Source organism: Sphaeramia orbicularis, chromosome 14 (assembly GCF_902148855.1).
Source record: "Sphaeramia orbicularis chromosome 14, fSphaOr1.1, whole genome shotgun sequence".
NCBI classification, from domain to species: domain Eukaryota; kingdom Metazoa; phylum Chordata; class Actinopteri; order Kurtiformes; family Apogonidae; genus Sphaeramia; species Sphaeramia orbicularis.
In genome coordinates, this window is record NC_043970.1 from 36,440,853 (window position 1) to 36,458,158 (window position 17,306).

At 38.3% G+C, this 17,306-nt stretch overlaps 1 protein-coding gene across 6 annotated transcripts in view; it reads right to left on the reverse strand.

The window, feature by feature from the left end:
- arhgap32b (Rho GTPase activating protein 32b) overlaps positions 1 to 17,306 on the reverse strand; it is a 133,379-nt gene that overhangs the window by 35,271 nt on the left and 80,802 nt on the right. For all 6 annotated transcript variants that reach the window (XM_030154815.1, XM_030154817.1, XM_030154816.1 and 3 more), the window contains 6 exons: positions 15,275 to 15,361; positions 10,241 to 10,378; positions 9,380 to 9,472; positions 6,515 to 6,637; positions 6,139 to 6,216; positions 1,529 to 1,610 (listed from right to left, as the gene is read on the reverse strand). In XM_030154815.1, coding sequence (XP_030010675.1) covers positions 1,529 to 1,610; positions 6,139 to 6,216; positions 6,515 to 6,637; positions 9,380 to 9,472; positions 10,241 to 10,378; positions 15,275 to 15,361 — 601 coding nt within the window. The remainder of the gene's footprint in view (positions 1 to 1,528; positions 1,611 to 6,138; positions 6,217 to 6,514; positions 6,638 to 9,379; positions 9,473 to 10,240; positions 10,379 to 15,274; positions 15,362 to 17,306) is intronic.

The following is a 17,306-nucleotide window of genomic DNA, read 5'->3' on the forward strand; positions in this document are numbered from 1 at the left end:
AGATGATAATAATGAAACAAATGCACAAGTTGCAATAAATACACACATGCAAAAAACATCAGTGCATAGTGAGGAGCCTTGAGAAAATGCTTCAAAGCAGAGGATGGGTAAGCAGACAGTCAGACCTTGGACGGTGCAGTGTGCTTTGCGTGCTGTGAAACACTTAACTACACTAAATGCGGTTCTGATCAATAACACATTCAGAAACCTCAGTCTAAAACTCAAATCGCACATCAGATAACACGGGTGTCCCACAACACCCGAAACCCTATGACTACCATATCTCATCCCCTGTAATTGTGGATTTTGTGGCATTGATTTTCATTTTTTGTCGTGTCAACACTTAATCCTGATGCTGGATTCTCAGAGGCGTTTCAATGGTTAGTGCTCAGTTCTGGACGGATACGATAGTGACTCATATTGGTTCAATCATGTTTTGGATCTGGAAGTTGTGATGCGGGTTCCATCAAAGTGCTTGGGTTGGTGCAACGTGACATCAGCTGCTATTTTCTCTGGACTCTTAGTGTGTAATTGAGTCTGAGAGGAAGTGAGGGCAAAGTTCAGGTACAGCTCATATTTGCCCAGTGGCTGCCAGCTCTTCTATGACTTCATGGTTCATCTCACACAGATGTTTGGCTACATTTATTTTTGATATTCTCAGGAGCGTGCTGAAAAGCTTATCTGTTTGCTTGTATTATCTTTGTGGTTGGCAACACATTTGCATAGCTCTGAGTCAATAAAATCAATGAATAGGGAGCCATTTATACTGATGACACGTAGGAACTGAAGTTTCCATTTATGGAAAATCAAACATTATCTTTTCATATGATAATGCTGACTTCAAAGCTATGACGTGCAATATTTACACATTAAAATATCTAAGAACAACTAGGACTGTATTATATATTGTGTTACATCGTTTCTGATAATGTTAACATTCAGCAAAAAACATAATTTTTTGTGAATTTAACAGGCAGTAACATGGTCACCTGTCATATTTTACATACTGATGCTTTAAAGATTTAGAATAAAATGACAAAACCTGAGTATTCATCACTAAAAGTAATGTGAATAAAACTTCAAAAAACAATTTCTGTCATAATATCATTCATTGCTACGTCTTTAATCACCTTACATATTGGGCTTTTAATTTCTAATTACTAAATTTAAGCCTACAACTGTAAAAAACCATTAAATTAAGAGTGAATTTTAGGTATACTTTTACTCCATTTTACTGATAAAATAGATATCAAGTGATGGTGTGATTTTACTGTAGAAGAAAAGCAGGTCAGTGTTCATGTTTTAATCTATAAATCTACATATTTGAGGTGAGAGGTCTGTCAGACAACCATCATATTTGTGGTTAAGGTGTGACAGATGCCACCACACCTCAGGCCACGCCATCCGTCACAGCTCTAACCACTTCCAGAAGATACAGCCGTTATCAGAGAGACGATAACTACCACCAGTGATGACTTGCTTCCAACACATTTCCTGTTAGTGGTTTTAAAAAGAGGAGCGGCGGTACCTGGTTTTGGCACAGAGTTGGTCATGGACTGCGGCACTTTATCATTTATGAGCTCCACACACTCGCTGGGAAAGAAGCCAACCTGGATAAAGAACAGCGGTGAGAAAGGGAGGGGCAGAATGGGAAGAAGCACAATCAGATTTAGATGATTAAATGAAGGCCGGGAATCAGAAAACAAAGCCTCTACACTTCGGGGATGGGTGGTCATGTGTTTTTTTTGTGGTAAAAACACTGTGCTAGAGGCTACAAAGGTCAACTGATTACATTACACCTACCAGAGTGGAAGTGAACAAGTGATATTTTCAGTTTTGTAGTAAATGAAAGCAGGATCTTTAACTTTTTTTTGGTCTGGTTTACACATAAACATACTGCATACATATAAATGTGCTTTGTATGAACAGACTGACTGAGTGATCGCCCCCTAAAGGATAGATCTGGTACTGCTGATGTGTGTATTAGTACATTTTCCATCATCTGCCATAGGTCTGATAATATCTAAAATGCAGCTTTCCGGGCTTCAGGATCATCTATAAGTAGAAAAGAGCCTCTTAACATACAGCTCTGGAAGAAATTAAGAGACCAGCCTAAATTTCCAGATCTGAACCCCTTTGAAAACCTCTGGGATGTGATCAAGAGGAAGATGGATGATCACAAGCCATCAAATGAAACTGGGCTGCTTATATTTTGGCTCTGGAAGTTGCAGAACGGATTCTGCAACATGAAAGACTGATGGAAAGTGAGCCAAGACACATGAAATCAAGGTTATTTCACCTTATACTGATTCCTCAAGTAGTGCAGAGAAGAATATAGCTGTTATTTTAACCAGGTGACATTTTCTGCAAATAAATGCTATAAAAGACTCTTTTTATGTTGAATTTTGTTAAATGTTATCATTTTAATCAAGGACACATACAGCTCTGGAAAAAATTAAGAGACCACTGCAATTTCCTCTTAAATCAGTATGTCTGCATGTATAACAGCCATTCCATTCCTGTGTCTGTTGAATTCCAACACAAGCACACCTTATTCTACTGAATCAGGGGTCGGCAACCCGCGGCTCCGGAGCAGCATGCGGCTCTTTCATCCTTTTGTTGCGGCTCTGCGTGGCTTGGGAAAATAAATTATAAGAGTCCGATTGAAGTGTATGTTATTTGTCTCAAAAACATGTATCATGTCTTCTTATTAAGTCAAAGTTTTAACTTCTTTCTTCAGACCTTGTGCAATTTCAGTGATCAGCATTCGCCTTCTTCAGAGACGTTTGACAGCACTTGACATGTCAGCCGGCATGCGTGGAATGCCCTGCGACACCAAAACTGCACAATATCTGAACAAAGTATTTTATTTGTGTTTGTTCGTTTGTTTAATTGTAGTTGTAAATTGTAAGATTATTGTGATCTCGAAATATTAAAATAAAATTATATATATATATAGTATTATTTTTCGTCGCTCAAAATATGCGTCACACTCTCCGACAGCCCGCCAAAACGTCGTACATTTATCGAGACTTTCAACCCCAGGTAGGCCAAGTATGGAGAAAACTAAGAAAAGAAAAATATCTGAAGAAAATAGAACATTTAATGATGCCAGGTGCCATGGCATGACCAAGGTGCCGCGGCACCTCGGGGCCAACGCTAGGTGCCGTGGCACTGCAGTACTACGGCTCAGTGCCAGGTGCCGTGGCACCGCGGTACCAGGGCTCGGTGCCGGGTGCCGTTGCACCGCGGTGCCACAACTGGGTGCCACCGGTGCTGCGGCACCACCGGCACCTCGAGCCGAGGCACCACCGCGGTGCCACGGTACCTGGCACCGAGCCATGGTACGATGGTGCCAACGCTAGGTGCCATTGCACCACCATACCATGGCTCGGTGCCAGGTACCGTGGCACCGCGGTGGTGCCTCGGCTCGAGGTGCCGCAGCACCGGTGGCACCCAGTTGTGGCACCGCGGTGCCATGGCATTATAAGTGGCAGTATAAGCCACAGTGTTTAAAGTGTGGGAAAAAAGTAGCGGCTTATAGTCCGGAATTTACGGTATATATAGGCTAACATCTTCATTTCAGATATCAAAAAGTGTTTGCGGCTCCCAGTGTTGTCTTTTCCGTGGAAACCGGGTCGAAATGGCTCTTTGAGTGTTAAAGGTTGCCGACCCCTGTACTGAATAAACACCTGATCCATGTCTTATTTAAGAAGAAGTATATAAACCACTACTGTGGCCATCACTATCTTCTTACAACAGGCAAAAACAGTGCTATTAGTTCTGCAAAAGTAATCAGAATAAAAAAATAACTACTGAAAACTGCTGGACGACTTCTCTGACAATGTTCCCAAACTCTGAGGACTGGTTTTTCTATCAGGACAATGCTCCTGGTCTCAGCTAGGTAAACAAAGGTGTGGATGATGGACCACCAGATGAAGACCCTGTCATGAACCCACTTTGAAAACTTCTGGAGGAAGATGGTTGGTCACAAGCCATCGAACATTGCTGAGCTTCTTGAATTTCTATGCCAGGAGCTGCATAAAATCATCCAACAGCAATAGTGGAGAGCCAAGACACGCGAAAGCTGTCATTGAAAATCAGGGTTATTCCATCAAATACTGATGTCTGAACTTTTTCCAAGTTACAACATTAGAATTGTGTTGTTTAGAAATTAGTATGAACTTGTTTTCTTTGCATTATTTGAGCTCTACAGCTTTTTGTTATTTTGACCATTTGTTGTGTTCTGCAAATGCATGCTCTAAATAACAATATTTTATTTGGAATTTGAAAGAAATGTTGTCGGTAGTTTAGAGAATTGAACAGAAATGTTTATTTTACTCAAACACATACGTATAAATGGTAAAATCAGAGAAAGTGATAATTTTGCAATGGTCTCTTATTTTTTTCCAGAGCCGTATATAAAGACTCTCACCTATAGTCATGAGCTCTGGGTAATGACTGAAAGAATGAGGTCGTGAGTACAAACAGCCGAAATGAGTTTCCTCACAGGGTGGCCGGGTTCAGCCTTAGAGATAGGGTGAGGGGCTCGGACATCCGGGAGGGACTCGAAGTAGAACCACTGCTCCTCCACGTCAAGAGGAGCCAGTTGAGGTGGTTCGGGCATCTAGTGAGGATGCCTCCCAGACACCTCCTTGGGAAGGTGTTTTAGGCATGTCTGTCCAGGAGGAGACCTTGGGGCTGATCCAGGACTCTGGAGGGATTATATCTTAGCTGGCCTGGGAATGCCTCAGGATTCCCCCGGAGGGTACGGTACATACATAAAGAGTACAAATAGTGGCTTTCATCTTTCCCCAGGGGGATGGAGGCTAATGTCTGCAATCATTTACTATTTATATGAAATAACAGAGTTGATTGGTAGCTACCTAACTCTACACAATTCTAACTCGAAATAGCACACACAGGGGATTCAGGATCCACGTAGAGGTTAAAAGGAAGTTCAACCAATTTAGGTTTTAATATTCAGACTGTGTGACATTCACTAATTTAATTTCCTGAAAATATAATAACATTTGTACTTAACCTAGATCGGAACTGTAATAAAACTTAATGTAACAGCTTGACCAGTAATATGATAAAATGCCCTAATTGATGTAACAATACACGCTATATACAGAATTTCTGTTGTTTTATCGCAGCCTGGGGACTATTTTATAATCATGTTGCCATATGTGTGTAATTAATATATTAAATGTAATAATCTAAGGCCAGGCGATGCAGTCAAAAACCATTAACAAAGATTTTCACATCAGGTGATCAGTGATAGTTATTAGAAAAATGATTGAAATAATTATTCTGTCCAGTTTGAAGGTTGACAAAAGCTGAAAAAACTGTTTTTATTGGACTAAATTATTCATAACAAGACAAACACTCCAGTTGTCTGCGATTTCATGATTTTGTGCTTCTTTTGATCATTTTCCTATTTGTATTTCTGTATTTGAATTTAATGACATCAAAATAATGATAATAACTTACATTTTTGTTCTTATTAAATAACAAAAACAAATTAAAAAAGGCAGTTTTGTGTGATTTTCAGGGCAGTTCACCAGCAGAATTATAACGATAAATAAAATATTATTTTGATATCAAAATATGAGTAAAAACAAAAATTTTGACATGTATTTTACCTGAACAAAATAAACCCGAAAGACAAAAAAAAATCCACATCACAATAGGAACATACTTTATTTTAAAGGTAATTATTTCATTATAATATTTTGAATTATTATACACTATTTCAATTAACTATAGACTACAGGATGCTGAGAGAAGCCATAGACCCGAGTAGGATTGTAATAGAAATCCCAAATATCCTGAAAAGCACAAGTATGAGTGATGTACAGGATTAAACTAAAAACCCTGTAGAAATATAAATCAACTGAACATTACAGAGGCAGCGCACACTGCAGTCTGCTCAAAAGCTAAGAAGATAAAATAGGATTTGTACCTTTCTTTGTCTTACTTTGGAGTATCTGAAATCTGTTCTCTTCTCGTCCTTGACAGAACAAACTGAATCAAAAATTTTACAGGCAGAGTGAAATAAGAAGCGAAAACTCCCATGTGTGTTTGTGAGTGTTTTTGGCCCCAGGCTGTGAGGTGTTTTTGTGAAATCCACACCTGAAAGCCGTGCTTGCCTCTCCACCATGTGGTGTCTTCTTTAGGAGGCATGTCAATCACTGACACAATGTCGCCGACCTGCAGAGAACAACGAAGGCAGGAGAAAGAGGAAGAGCGTTGATTGTCCCTTTACTTCTGACATCCGTGATTGGTGAAACTGGAGGAGTTTCAAAGTCAAGGGTTTAACTTTTGATTGCAAGAAAACTTTCAGTTTTTTGTTGAGATTTTATGTGGAAAGAAATGTCGGTATTCAGCTGCTGGATTTACACATAGTATTGAAAAACACATCTCGGACATTCTTTAATTACTCTACCATTAAACAAATACGGTTCAACTTCTGAGATGTATAAAAGGAATTTGTATGAGCTGTCGTCACCTCAAAAGAGAGCTCGTCGGAGGCCTGGGCGATGTAGCGCTTGATGACGTGGGCAGCGGCGATGGCTGGGACATTGATGGACGATTCCTCGTGGACCAACAGATGGTTCCCCTTATTGTCAACCTGATAACACACAACACACACACCGGACGGGTAATTTAAATTATAGCTGGCTTTAGAACGTTTTTGTGTAAATTAGGTGAAAAGGTCAGAAGTTGCTCACAATTTTCACATCAGAGAGTTTTTACACCAAGAGTTTTCTTGCTTTGGTCTGAAAAAGATGGCGATTGTAAACTTAGGAGCATTTTCTGTAACCTTGCTTATTGGTCAGTGTCTGAGGTGGAATCAGGAAAGTAAATACCACAAACATTTCAGGTGAACAAACTACAATTGACATGTTTATTTCAAGCCAAAAGAGTGATTGCAGTGGTTGGAAAAAGTCTCATGTCCCAAGTGTTAGGCAAATGATACTAACTTTTGTTCTGGCATAATTTACTGCCTTTGTAAAATGATGAATTGAAGAAAAGAGTACATCGCTATTAAAACCTGAACTGAATATTATGAATATAATGAAATATTATTTGATAGAAAAACCCTAATTTCTTCTTTCAACTTATTTGTCAGACTTTTACATGTCTACACATTTTTCTTTGACTCATTTTTATGTTTGAGGCTGTTCTCGATTGAAATTATTGGTTATATGTACATGAAATATGTTTAATAAGGCTATTGTTAGAAAAAGAGAAAGTAAATAGAGCTATGGAGAGAGAGATTAGAAATGGGCACTCAGTGAAGCAGCAATAAAACACACTAAGAATCTAAATTAATGTCCATTTTTTAAACGTAATGCTGACTCAGATGTGTTTATCTATATCTATCAGAACTCAAAATGGGTTGCAGTGTCATTTTTATTGTTTCCACAATTGCCAGAGAAAACATAGTAATTTTGTAATACATGATATGTGAATTCATTTTCATATTTACAACAGCACAGAAATGCTATTTGGAAAAGTTTCTAACCATTTACATCAGTGAAATGCCTCCATTGTAAGATAAAAATGATGTGAAAGTTGTAAAAGTGAAAGCAATGTAAAAAGAACAAACAAGACTAAACTGATGAAAAGGACACAAGAAGATGTAAGACAAAAAAGATGCAACTAAACACAAATAATGTAACAAAGTGAAAATGATGTAAAAGCATAACACAGTGAACACAATGGAATGGAAGAATTGTTGACTTGGCAGTAACACGTGGATCCTGAGGGGACAAACGTTTTTTCTGGGTCTCAAATTTAAAAAAGTTTGGGAACCACTGGTTTAAAGGATCAGAGCTGGAGGGATGGTTATGTAGATGCTGGTGACTTCATATTGATGGGAAACACAATACGATCCGGTGTGCTGAGCTACATTTTCCAGCTGTTTTCTACTACTGTTCTACCAAAGCACCATAAACTAAACAGAGGTCCTTTTCTACCATTATGGACTGCAAGTGGTTCTCAGAAAGTTCGTCTTGTTAACTCTTCACAACTGTAGAACAACTTATACTAATAATAACCTTATTTTTGGTCAGTAGCAACATCTGCAGAGCTACATCTTAATCATTTAGGACTGAAAGGTGAGTTTTGTGATTGGAGAGATTAGTGACTCTTTTGCGAGGTTTTCACCCTTAGTTTAAATGATATAAAGAAGAAAAGTAAAAATGCACGAGTGTTTGGATACATGACAGACTGCAGAGCTGCTGTAAAAAGATTTGTTTGTCACAACATCTCAATCTGAGAGTTAAATCACAAAAAGATCATTTAGTTAACTTTAATCTAATTAGGTGGCGTAACTTTCTAGCCTATGGTTAATATGTTAAAGATCATCACAGAGGTCGTCTGATTGTTATGGAACATCTTTCACTAAATAGTGGAGTTTTCAGTGAACTGAGCCTCTCTTCCTATGAGACTCCATCCATACAGATCAGCCTCTGCTCTCTCTTCGAAGACCCCACAGACATTAGAAGTTTACACCAAGAGATTGAAATCTTGTGTCTTTACTCAAAATCATTGGCATGCCTGCACTGCCAATTCCCACAATGCAAAAGCCCGCTCTGCTACAAGGCCTGTTTGGCTCAAACTTTGTGAGTTCACCTGGTTCTCTGTTTGGATTGAGGTCAGATCATGTTCCTGCCACAAACAAACCCCTCCAGAGTTTATCTGGAACCGTATTAAGACCACCTCTTCTAAAGGGCCTTGGTGCATTTGGGAGATTAATACCTAACGAAAACGCATTTCAACTTGACTTAAACTGACTATATACAACTGTCCCTACCTTTCCCAAACTGAGAATCGGGAGCCAAAGTGGGCCACTAGAGCTCTTTTTATTCGTCAGTAATTTTATTTTCTGTATTAAACCGAAGTGAAATGAATCTTGAAAAGATTGAAATCAAGAGGGACAAATTAAATATTGACAGAATGTAAATAGCAATAGATCCAACACAATGAAAGCAACGTAAAAGACATTTCTGCTATAATGACAAGAGTGTTTTTATAAACTCCTTTATTTAGCTCCCATTGTAATACACTTTAGGATGCATAATATTCCCCTCACATTTACTTTGAACTGATATTTTTGTTTTTGATTTTTATGTTGTTATTTCCAGCTGATTGAAAATTAATAAACACATTAGAAAAGAGACACCAACACAAATGACAAAAATGAAGTGATGAAAACCCTCTAATTCAGGATGGACATTTGCAAATTTGAGTCCATAAGAGACATAACACTTATTTTTGGGGATTTAAACTCAGGGCAAATCTGGTCTATCCTAGCACCGTAAGCACAACCAAGTGTCTGTGGAGGCAGAGGACGGTGCAGACCTACCTCCATCCATGTGAGGGCGGGGCCACAGTTGATCTTGTTGTCGGCGATGGCGGAGAGCCGGGAGAGGTAAGCCAACAACATCTGGGAAACTGACTGGTATGGGCAAGAGCACAAGGACCAATTAGAACCACTAGTATTAGCTTCAAAATAAAAACAATTTAGTACTCAGTTTACTCAGTAGCTACCCACTAAACATTTAACATACCCATTAAAGAAGGTCATTTCAAGTAGAGATGTCTTCCAAATACACTAATAATCACAGTAAAGGTTGTTCCAGACAAATTCTGTTGGAACTAATAATCATATAAATGCAGCTGCTGGTGAGTAACCAAAGGTACAATAGTAAAACTATTATTCCTTACCCTCACACACACAATGCCCCTCAGTGATAAACTGGTTTTACCGGTCTGGTTTGATACCTCTGCATTCTTTTTAGAGTCTCAGTCTGACCATAAAGGTTTCGTCCAGCTCAGTGTACATTTCACAGGCGGACTGGGTATCCCATTGAAGAGGGAATAACTGACAAAATATCAGATTCTGCATCCCCCAAAACAGCCCATGCAGATCATATTAAATATCAAAGTGCAGTAACTGGAATAGGTTTTATCTGGATAAGTGATAGCTTGTTAGATTTAGATTGGAAAAAGTGCACGGGTGGAAAACGCTGTCATTGATTTAATGAAGTGCCTGACTGAGCATTTGTGAAAAACAGTTACACGGCTGTGAGATTGAGGCAAAGCAAGTGAAAGTGGAAAATAAATACTGATTTTGCATCTTTAATGTGCTGCGGTTAATATGTGGTTGCACTTTAATTTGACGAAGCTCTGTTCTGAACCAGTGTGTTTGTTGGGCTGATTTTACCTCTGACTGATCCGTCAGACTCTCCAATCGGGGCAACTCAGGCAGCTGGGAGAAGCGTCGGTCATAGATGCAGAGGTGCAGGTGTTTGTCCAGGACGCGGAAATCCTCATAGCTGCGCTTCACGATCCAGCTTCGACCCTAAAGAAGCACAACACAATAATTACCCTTCAGCTTGATTAGGTAAATGAATACATAAATAAATACAGTTTAAAGACAGGAAAATTCTGGACTGATACCAACAAAATGATGAGTAGGCCAATGTTATTGTCTATGTGTATTTTGTTTTTGTTATTTAACTCTCCTTCTGTGCCAGGGAAATCTTCATTTAATAAAAATAGGTTGAATGAACAGGTTGGATTAAGTCTCTCAGCCCTTCATTATATTAGAATAGGGTAAGATAATCCTCAATTAATCACATATTGGTGAAAGCCGCATAAAAGGATAGGAAGATTATAGCACTTTGTCGAAGCAAAAATAAGAATTATATGAAAAATAAGTAAATGACAAAGAAATAAAGAATGTTGGCAATAAATATAACATCTTACTGAAGAATAATCTTCGAATGAGCACCAAAAAAATGGAGGAAAAACCATTATTAATAAAAACATAGCAGATGAATTCATTGGTAGTAGTGACAGATATGCTATCAATGCACTGATATCTCAGATGCTGAAGTGAAGCATTTTGTTTTAGATGTCATTGTAAATAAAGCAAACCTTTAAGGTGAAATAAAAATGTTTATTGCAATGATATTTATTGCAATATATACATTTAATATGACATGTCATCATTGTTTTATAGCCCTGGCCCATTAGCAATTAAACACCAACAATGTGTTCCATTACTTCTGTCCATACAGTGAAATTTCTGTTTGCTAACAGACTTCTTTCTTTTTTTTTTTATCTCCCCTCTTGTATTAGGAAAATCTTCATTATCCTCCTAAGATCCAGCTATGGGTTTTCTGTCCACATTTGTGGACAAGAGTTTCACAACTTTATACAAAAAAAGAAAAGAAAAGAAAAGAAAACTGTCCACCACAAAGGACATTCCATAAAAAATTTAAAAACTGCATCTGAAAAAACTGTTACATCATGATGTGTCCAATATAGGCACTTATTTAATGAAAAATAAAAAAAAAAGCTCATACTTTGCTGACATTTCCTGGGTCTTAGGAGGTTATATATACTAAAATATGTCAAGTGAAAGTTACAATGTTATGGTACAAAGGAGACCGAAAAAAAAAAAAAAAGTAAAAATGAAAGTAAAAAATATAATATGTCAAAGCAGAGAATAATTATACACAAAATAAGTAAAAGACTGAGGTGCAAACAATAACAATACATCTTACAAATGCTGCATGATGCAGAAGGATTAGCACTGAATGAGCATAATTTTGATTACACAAATTTACTTAAAAAAAACTGTAACAGATGCCACTGCTTTCAGTGAAATGACATCTAATAACCCAGTAAATATCATCTGATATATTGATGCATCACATATGGATAACATGTTTTACATTTTCATTATGAAGAAAAGCAGTGTGCTCGTACATAAGTACATCAGTTTAAGTGAAATAAGTGACTGTAGCGTCTTATTTTTTTTTGGACTTTATCCCACTTCCATCTGTAACCAGAGCATCCCAAGTAAAGAATGAAGAACACACCAAACCACTGGTTGTCTTTACACGGAGGTTTTCTGGCTTAATGTGTCTAGTGCATTCAGGTCCTGTTACGTTTTACTCAGTGGAATAAAACTTGCATCCTAAAGTTCCTGCTTGGTGAACAGCGCCCCACTGCCTCATCTGTCTCGTTCCGGTTGAGTCTGCATCGTTTGGATTCCTCTGTGGACCAATGTGGTGGCTTTGACATTTCCCTTCACATAACAAGCCTTTAGCCCCGAGGATGGCTCGTATTATGAGGACAAGTCCATAGAAAGTAGTCAAATTTCAGCTGAACATCCTTCCATGGACTGTCATATCCTTCTCCTTTAACATGTTACCTTTTGACACCGGCTATTTTGCAGTGAGTAGTTCATCTTTGTCACTAATTTTGTTACAGGGACATCAGCCTCGGTGTCAGTGAACAGGCAAGTCCAAGTCCTTCATCAGCCCACACTGCCTCTGCATTGTCCCTACAGACACTGTGATTCCATGCCCAAAATGCTGTGGCATTGCTTCAAGAAGACAGAAAAACAGCAACCACGCCTCTTATGGACTTGTATACTTTGATAATGGAAATGTCTTTATAAACAAAGTACTTTGATGGCTTACTCAGCTCCTTTGGTAAAATCCAGTGATTAAATGCCAACATTTCAAGCGCAAACTGAAAGAATTGTGCCCTCAATCCACCACATTAAATGTAACTTTCATAAAAAAAAAATTCAAGACTTATTCCATGGATTTGTTTCTTTTTCATCCAGTACGACGGGGTTCCAAACCTCAGAACCCACTCGTGGAGGAAAAAAAAAAGTCTTTGATTTGGCCTAGAAAGATGTGTCTGTACGGAGGCCAGGGCTTGTGCGACTGGGACTGCAGCGTACCACTCAGCCGCTGATTCTAGTGGTGTTTTAAAGAGCTGGCTGGGAGAGACGCCGCTGGGAGGCCTCTGTGGGCACGGGGAACGCTTTATGCTTTCCTGCCCCACTTTCAGACGGTGCTTCTAGTTTACGCCCCTTTCTGGGTCTGTGGGACTGAATCAATCTCACTGTGCTGTGCTACTTTCTCTATTTAACACGCCAAAGTGCACAACTCACTGCCAACTTTTCTTTTTTTTTTTACTTGTTCAAATAGAACTGGTGTGCATTTAGTGATTTTCCAATGGCTGTACGAAGGTGGTATTTCCAAGTACAGGGCTGCTTATGCCTGTGGCACTGCCAAGGTCATGCAAACGGAATATGATCTGTAAAGGGGAATGCATGAAACCGCCAGAATCAAAAATGTCACTGGAGGAGACTGAGGCAGAGCTTCAGAGCAGCTGGTGTACATGTGTGAGTTTACACCCTGCCAAAATCTGCATCAATTTAATTTCCTACAAATCCTTATATATGATGTAAACATAAATCATTTGGTCATTATTTTCCTATGGCATTCCCTCTTGAAGAGAAATTTTCAACCTGACTAAAAAAACTTTTTTTGCTTGGCAAGACGTCTGAAAATTAACCTAACAGGGAATGTACAAACAGCTGTTAGAAGAAAATGATCTAAAGGTAAACACACAGCAGTACTTTACTCCACAGGACTAATAATAAATGTCACTGTCATTTCAGTACTGGCATGGGCACATGTAAATAGGAAAACCTGTCCCAGTTAATATAGTTCATGAAAACTAAAACTAAAACTGAACATTTTGGGAAAAAAATTTAATTTTAGTTGACCCATTTGAATAACAGGGGAAAATGCAATTTACTACTGCAGCTCAAAAATGCAAACAAACTTACTCTAAATCATCCTATATCTATATTTATTAAAAAACAAACAAACATATCCTTAAGCGATTATAACTGCCATCATAACATTTCATTGTTGTACGGTGAACTATTTTCAATGGCTTTGCAAAATATGAGATGAGGTATTATAATTGTATATCTGTATTATTCTACTCCTAAAAAATACCTCATGTACATTTTTTAAACACGTATTGATCACATGACTGGTGACACCAAAGGATTATGGGTATTAACATGGCTTCTCTACATGCGTTTTTTCTAGAAGTCTAATGAGTAGTGACACCCCAGGTGAAATAAACTAAAACAAGACAGAGATATGGTGGTATTTTACTTTTCCTTCTTTTACTACTTCTCCTTCCACTTCTATGTGAGGTTCACCCTCTTAGGCCCACTGTTCTGTATGTGTTGCCATGGTAACACTATACAATGTTTCCAACAATATACACATTCATGCATCCACGTAACCAGAAGATCATCAGCTAAAAGCTCAACAAAACAAATTGTCAGAAAACAGCTCACAACTCAGACAAAAAGCACTTAAATGGACAAGTATCTACAACAGTCTGAGACCAGCGTATGTCATGAATAATTTAAAACAACAGACCATGAGTCAAACTTTGCAACACTAAGCTAGCACCGAGCAGATCTAACAGTACATGTATTAGTTTTCAGTTGCATTAGGATGCGACGATTATGAATTTTGTCTTATCTTTGCTGTTTTCTGATTGCAACTTGGTTTTATATGAATGAAATTTCTGCTATCAGCTAATCCATGTTTTGTGTGGTTTGTAGTGGTTCCCACTAGAAACAAATGGGCCATGGCCTAAACAGGGATTTTGTTAATTACAGTTTGATGCAATACATCCTTTTATCTTGAATTTGTAGCTTCTACAAATCACATATTTCCTCGATTCAATTCAGTTCTACAATATGAAACTGAAACTACTGCAAGAACTAAAACTAACCCAAAATTCAAAGCAAAAAAAAAAAAAAAAAAAAAAAAAAAAAAAAAAGAATGAATAAAAACTACTAACATTTGTAAAACTGTAATAACTCTGAACAAGTTGACAGCCCGTGGTCACACTGACTCTATTAACCAGAGCATTTAAACGTGGATTTTTCAGCTACACACACAAAGATTTTACGCTCTGAAGCCCTTTCTAACCTCCACTCTTCAGATTTGCTCCCATGTCCTGGCAAACATCCACCGCTCTTTTCAATTCAGTCCCCAATTCCCACATAACTTGGATTTCTGAAATGAGTAAGGTGTTTCACAAATGCCTGAATGTGAGCCAGCACTCAACTCAAAGGGAGAAAAGTGCTGGGTATGTGAGCGGGTCACCCTTCACCCTCACCTGTGGGATGGAAATTGCTTATGACATGTTTTTAGAGGCAGCTTTAAAGCGGGCATACTTTGTTATTTTTATTATTTTATAAATGTCAGTGCGTGTGTTTTCAGATGAAGAGGAGGCTGTGTGGGCAGTTACATGTAGTTATATATAAGCGTACACATGCTTGTGGGAGGTTAGGTATGTATCTGTATTTCTGTATCGTGGCATCATCAGATATGAAGACAAGGAGACTTACCTGGCAGTAAATATGAACCAAGTACACCAGCTCCTTGGACTCGTAGCCGTTTCGCGTCACTTCGCACTGTTCATCCCCGAGGGTCAACTGAAAGATGGACATAAAGACGACAGTTAGAACATCTACTTATCCACCGGGTCAAAAAAGCACAAATTTGGACTGAAAAACACTGTATAATTACAACAATCCCTAGTCCTCTTCGCAATGAGAGGGCAGTCCATTCTGATTTCGACATCCTCAACCTCACGAACCCTTTGACAGGTCTGTTATTATTAACTCATATGTGGCACAATGTGAATCCACAAAAATTCATTTTATTCTATTCATAATCCCAGTGTTTGCCAGAAGTGTCACCCGAGGAAATGTGCTGAAAACGATGCCATAAACACATGGTTTTGTGGATCTGACTGTTTGAGAAGAGTAGCATGCTACCACAAAGCTTTAATAAAAGCACTGGCTCAAAATTTTTTAATAAATATGAAATATCTTTTTTATTAATTCTGACGGTACTTTTAGGGAAATTTGACAATAATATTGAGAACATGACTTTCAGATCACATTTCCAAAATATTACCAGTCACTAAAAAACACCATCTGACACTGCTTTAAAGAGACAGGAAGAGGATGAAGCAAAAGTACGCGGCTTAATATGTACAAGGGATGTCAGAGAATATCTCATTGCAAAGTGTAACCCTGAATGGAAGCCGGAAAATAAATAGATACTGCATAAGATGATAATTACACACAGGAGTTCCAAGTGGAATAGTACTGACCGCCCACATGTTGATGAAATATAGATGAGAAAATGAGGATGGAGCTGGGAACACTGGCACAACTACCATCTGCTTATGAAAGAGCACTAAACAGAGTCATATGGACAGCTGGATTAAGAGTAAACTGCTGGCAGGTGTCCTCTTTAACCCAACTCATGTGCGGACCTCGATTAAGGCTTAAATAAAAATCAAAGCAGTTGGAATCCTGACTGATAGCCTTTATGCCACCAGAATGTGTTATAATAAACTCTTTTTGACATTGATTAAATCATGGGATGCCCTGTGTGGACTTAGATCCAAGTTGGAAGATGTCAGAGCCTGAATCCCAGTGCCCTTCTTCTTCTCTTCAACTATTTACTTATAAAACCAATGCTTTCTTTATTCAGAAATACTGGTTTCATTCAAAGCTCCAGTTGCTTTAGTGTTCTAGGTTAAATCTAGTGTGCTTTTAAACAAAGGAAACTTTCTGCTTTCACAAGTGCAAGCATAAAATGTGAGACTGAAGGCTTTTATGTGCTTCGGAGGTCCACTAAACACATTTTGTCTAAGCAATGACATGGTGCCAGAGAGGAGATAAAAACACATGTTTCTGTTCCCATTAAAGTAGGACAGTTGTTAATGGAGAGGCAGGGGTAAAGAGAGTTGTTGTGTTTCTTTTGCAGAGACACAAACTAGTATGACAGCAAATGACCTAATTGTCTCTCTTGTTCCGTATCGGCGCCGTGAAGCACAGAAATGTTCAGTGCTCTGTGCACAAGTGAAAGCCATTGTCTTGACAGAGTCAGCCAGCAAAAGCAATAAAAACAAACTTCAGATGCGAGCCCATCAAGGCAAGCATTTACTGCAAAATGCTTTCTCCTATTGCGCTGGAAGGGCTGATGGAAAGCTGTTCAATTACAAACAGTGACGGAGGAGAAAGGAGTTGCAACAAACATAGATGTGTATTAAGAAAAGGACGCAATTGAGTGTTGTTTCAGTACAGAATGACGAAAAAGCTGAAAAAGACAGTGCTCCTCAGTCAATGATATATTACACTCACTATTTTATTTAAGATAATAGTGTCTTAACCCAGAAATCTCCTAAAAATATCTACAGATACCAGCAGATACACACTTATGAAACAATCTTAAAAAAATCAAAATAGAGTAGAACTAATTATTGAACAGAAAAAGCACACACTAACAGCTAAAGCTACCAAAATGCACAAATACCTAAGATTAAATAAGGCACAAAGCACACATTTTTAGGTTTGCATGTGG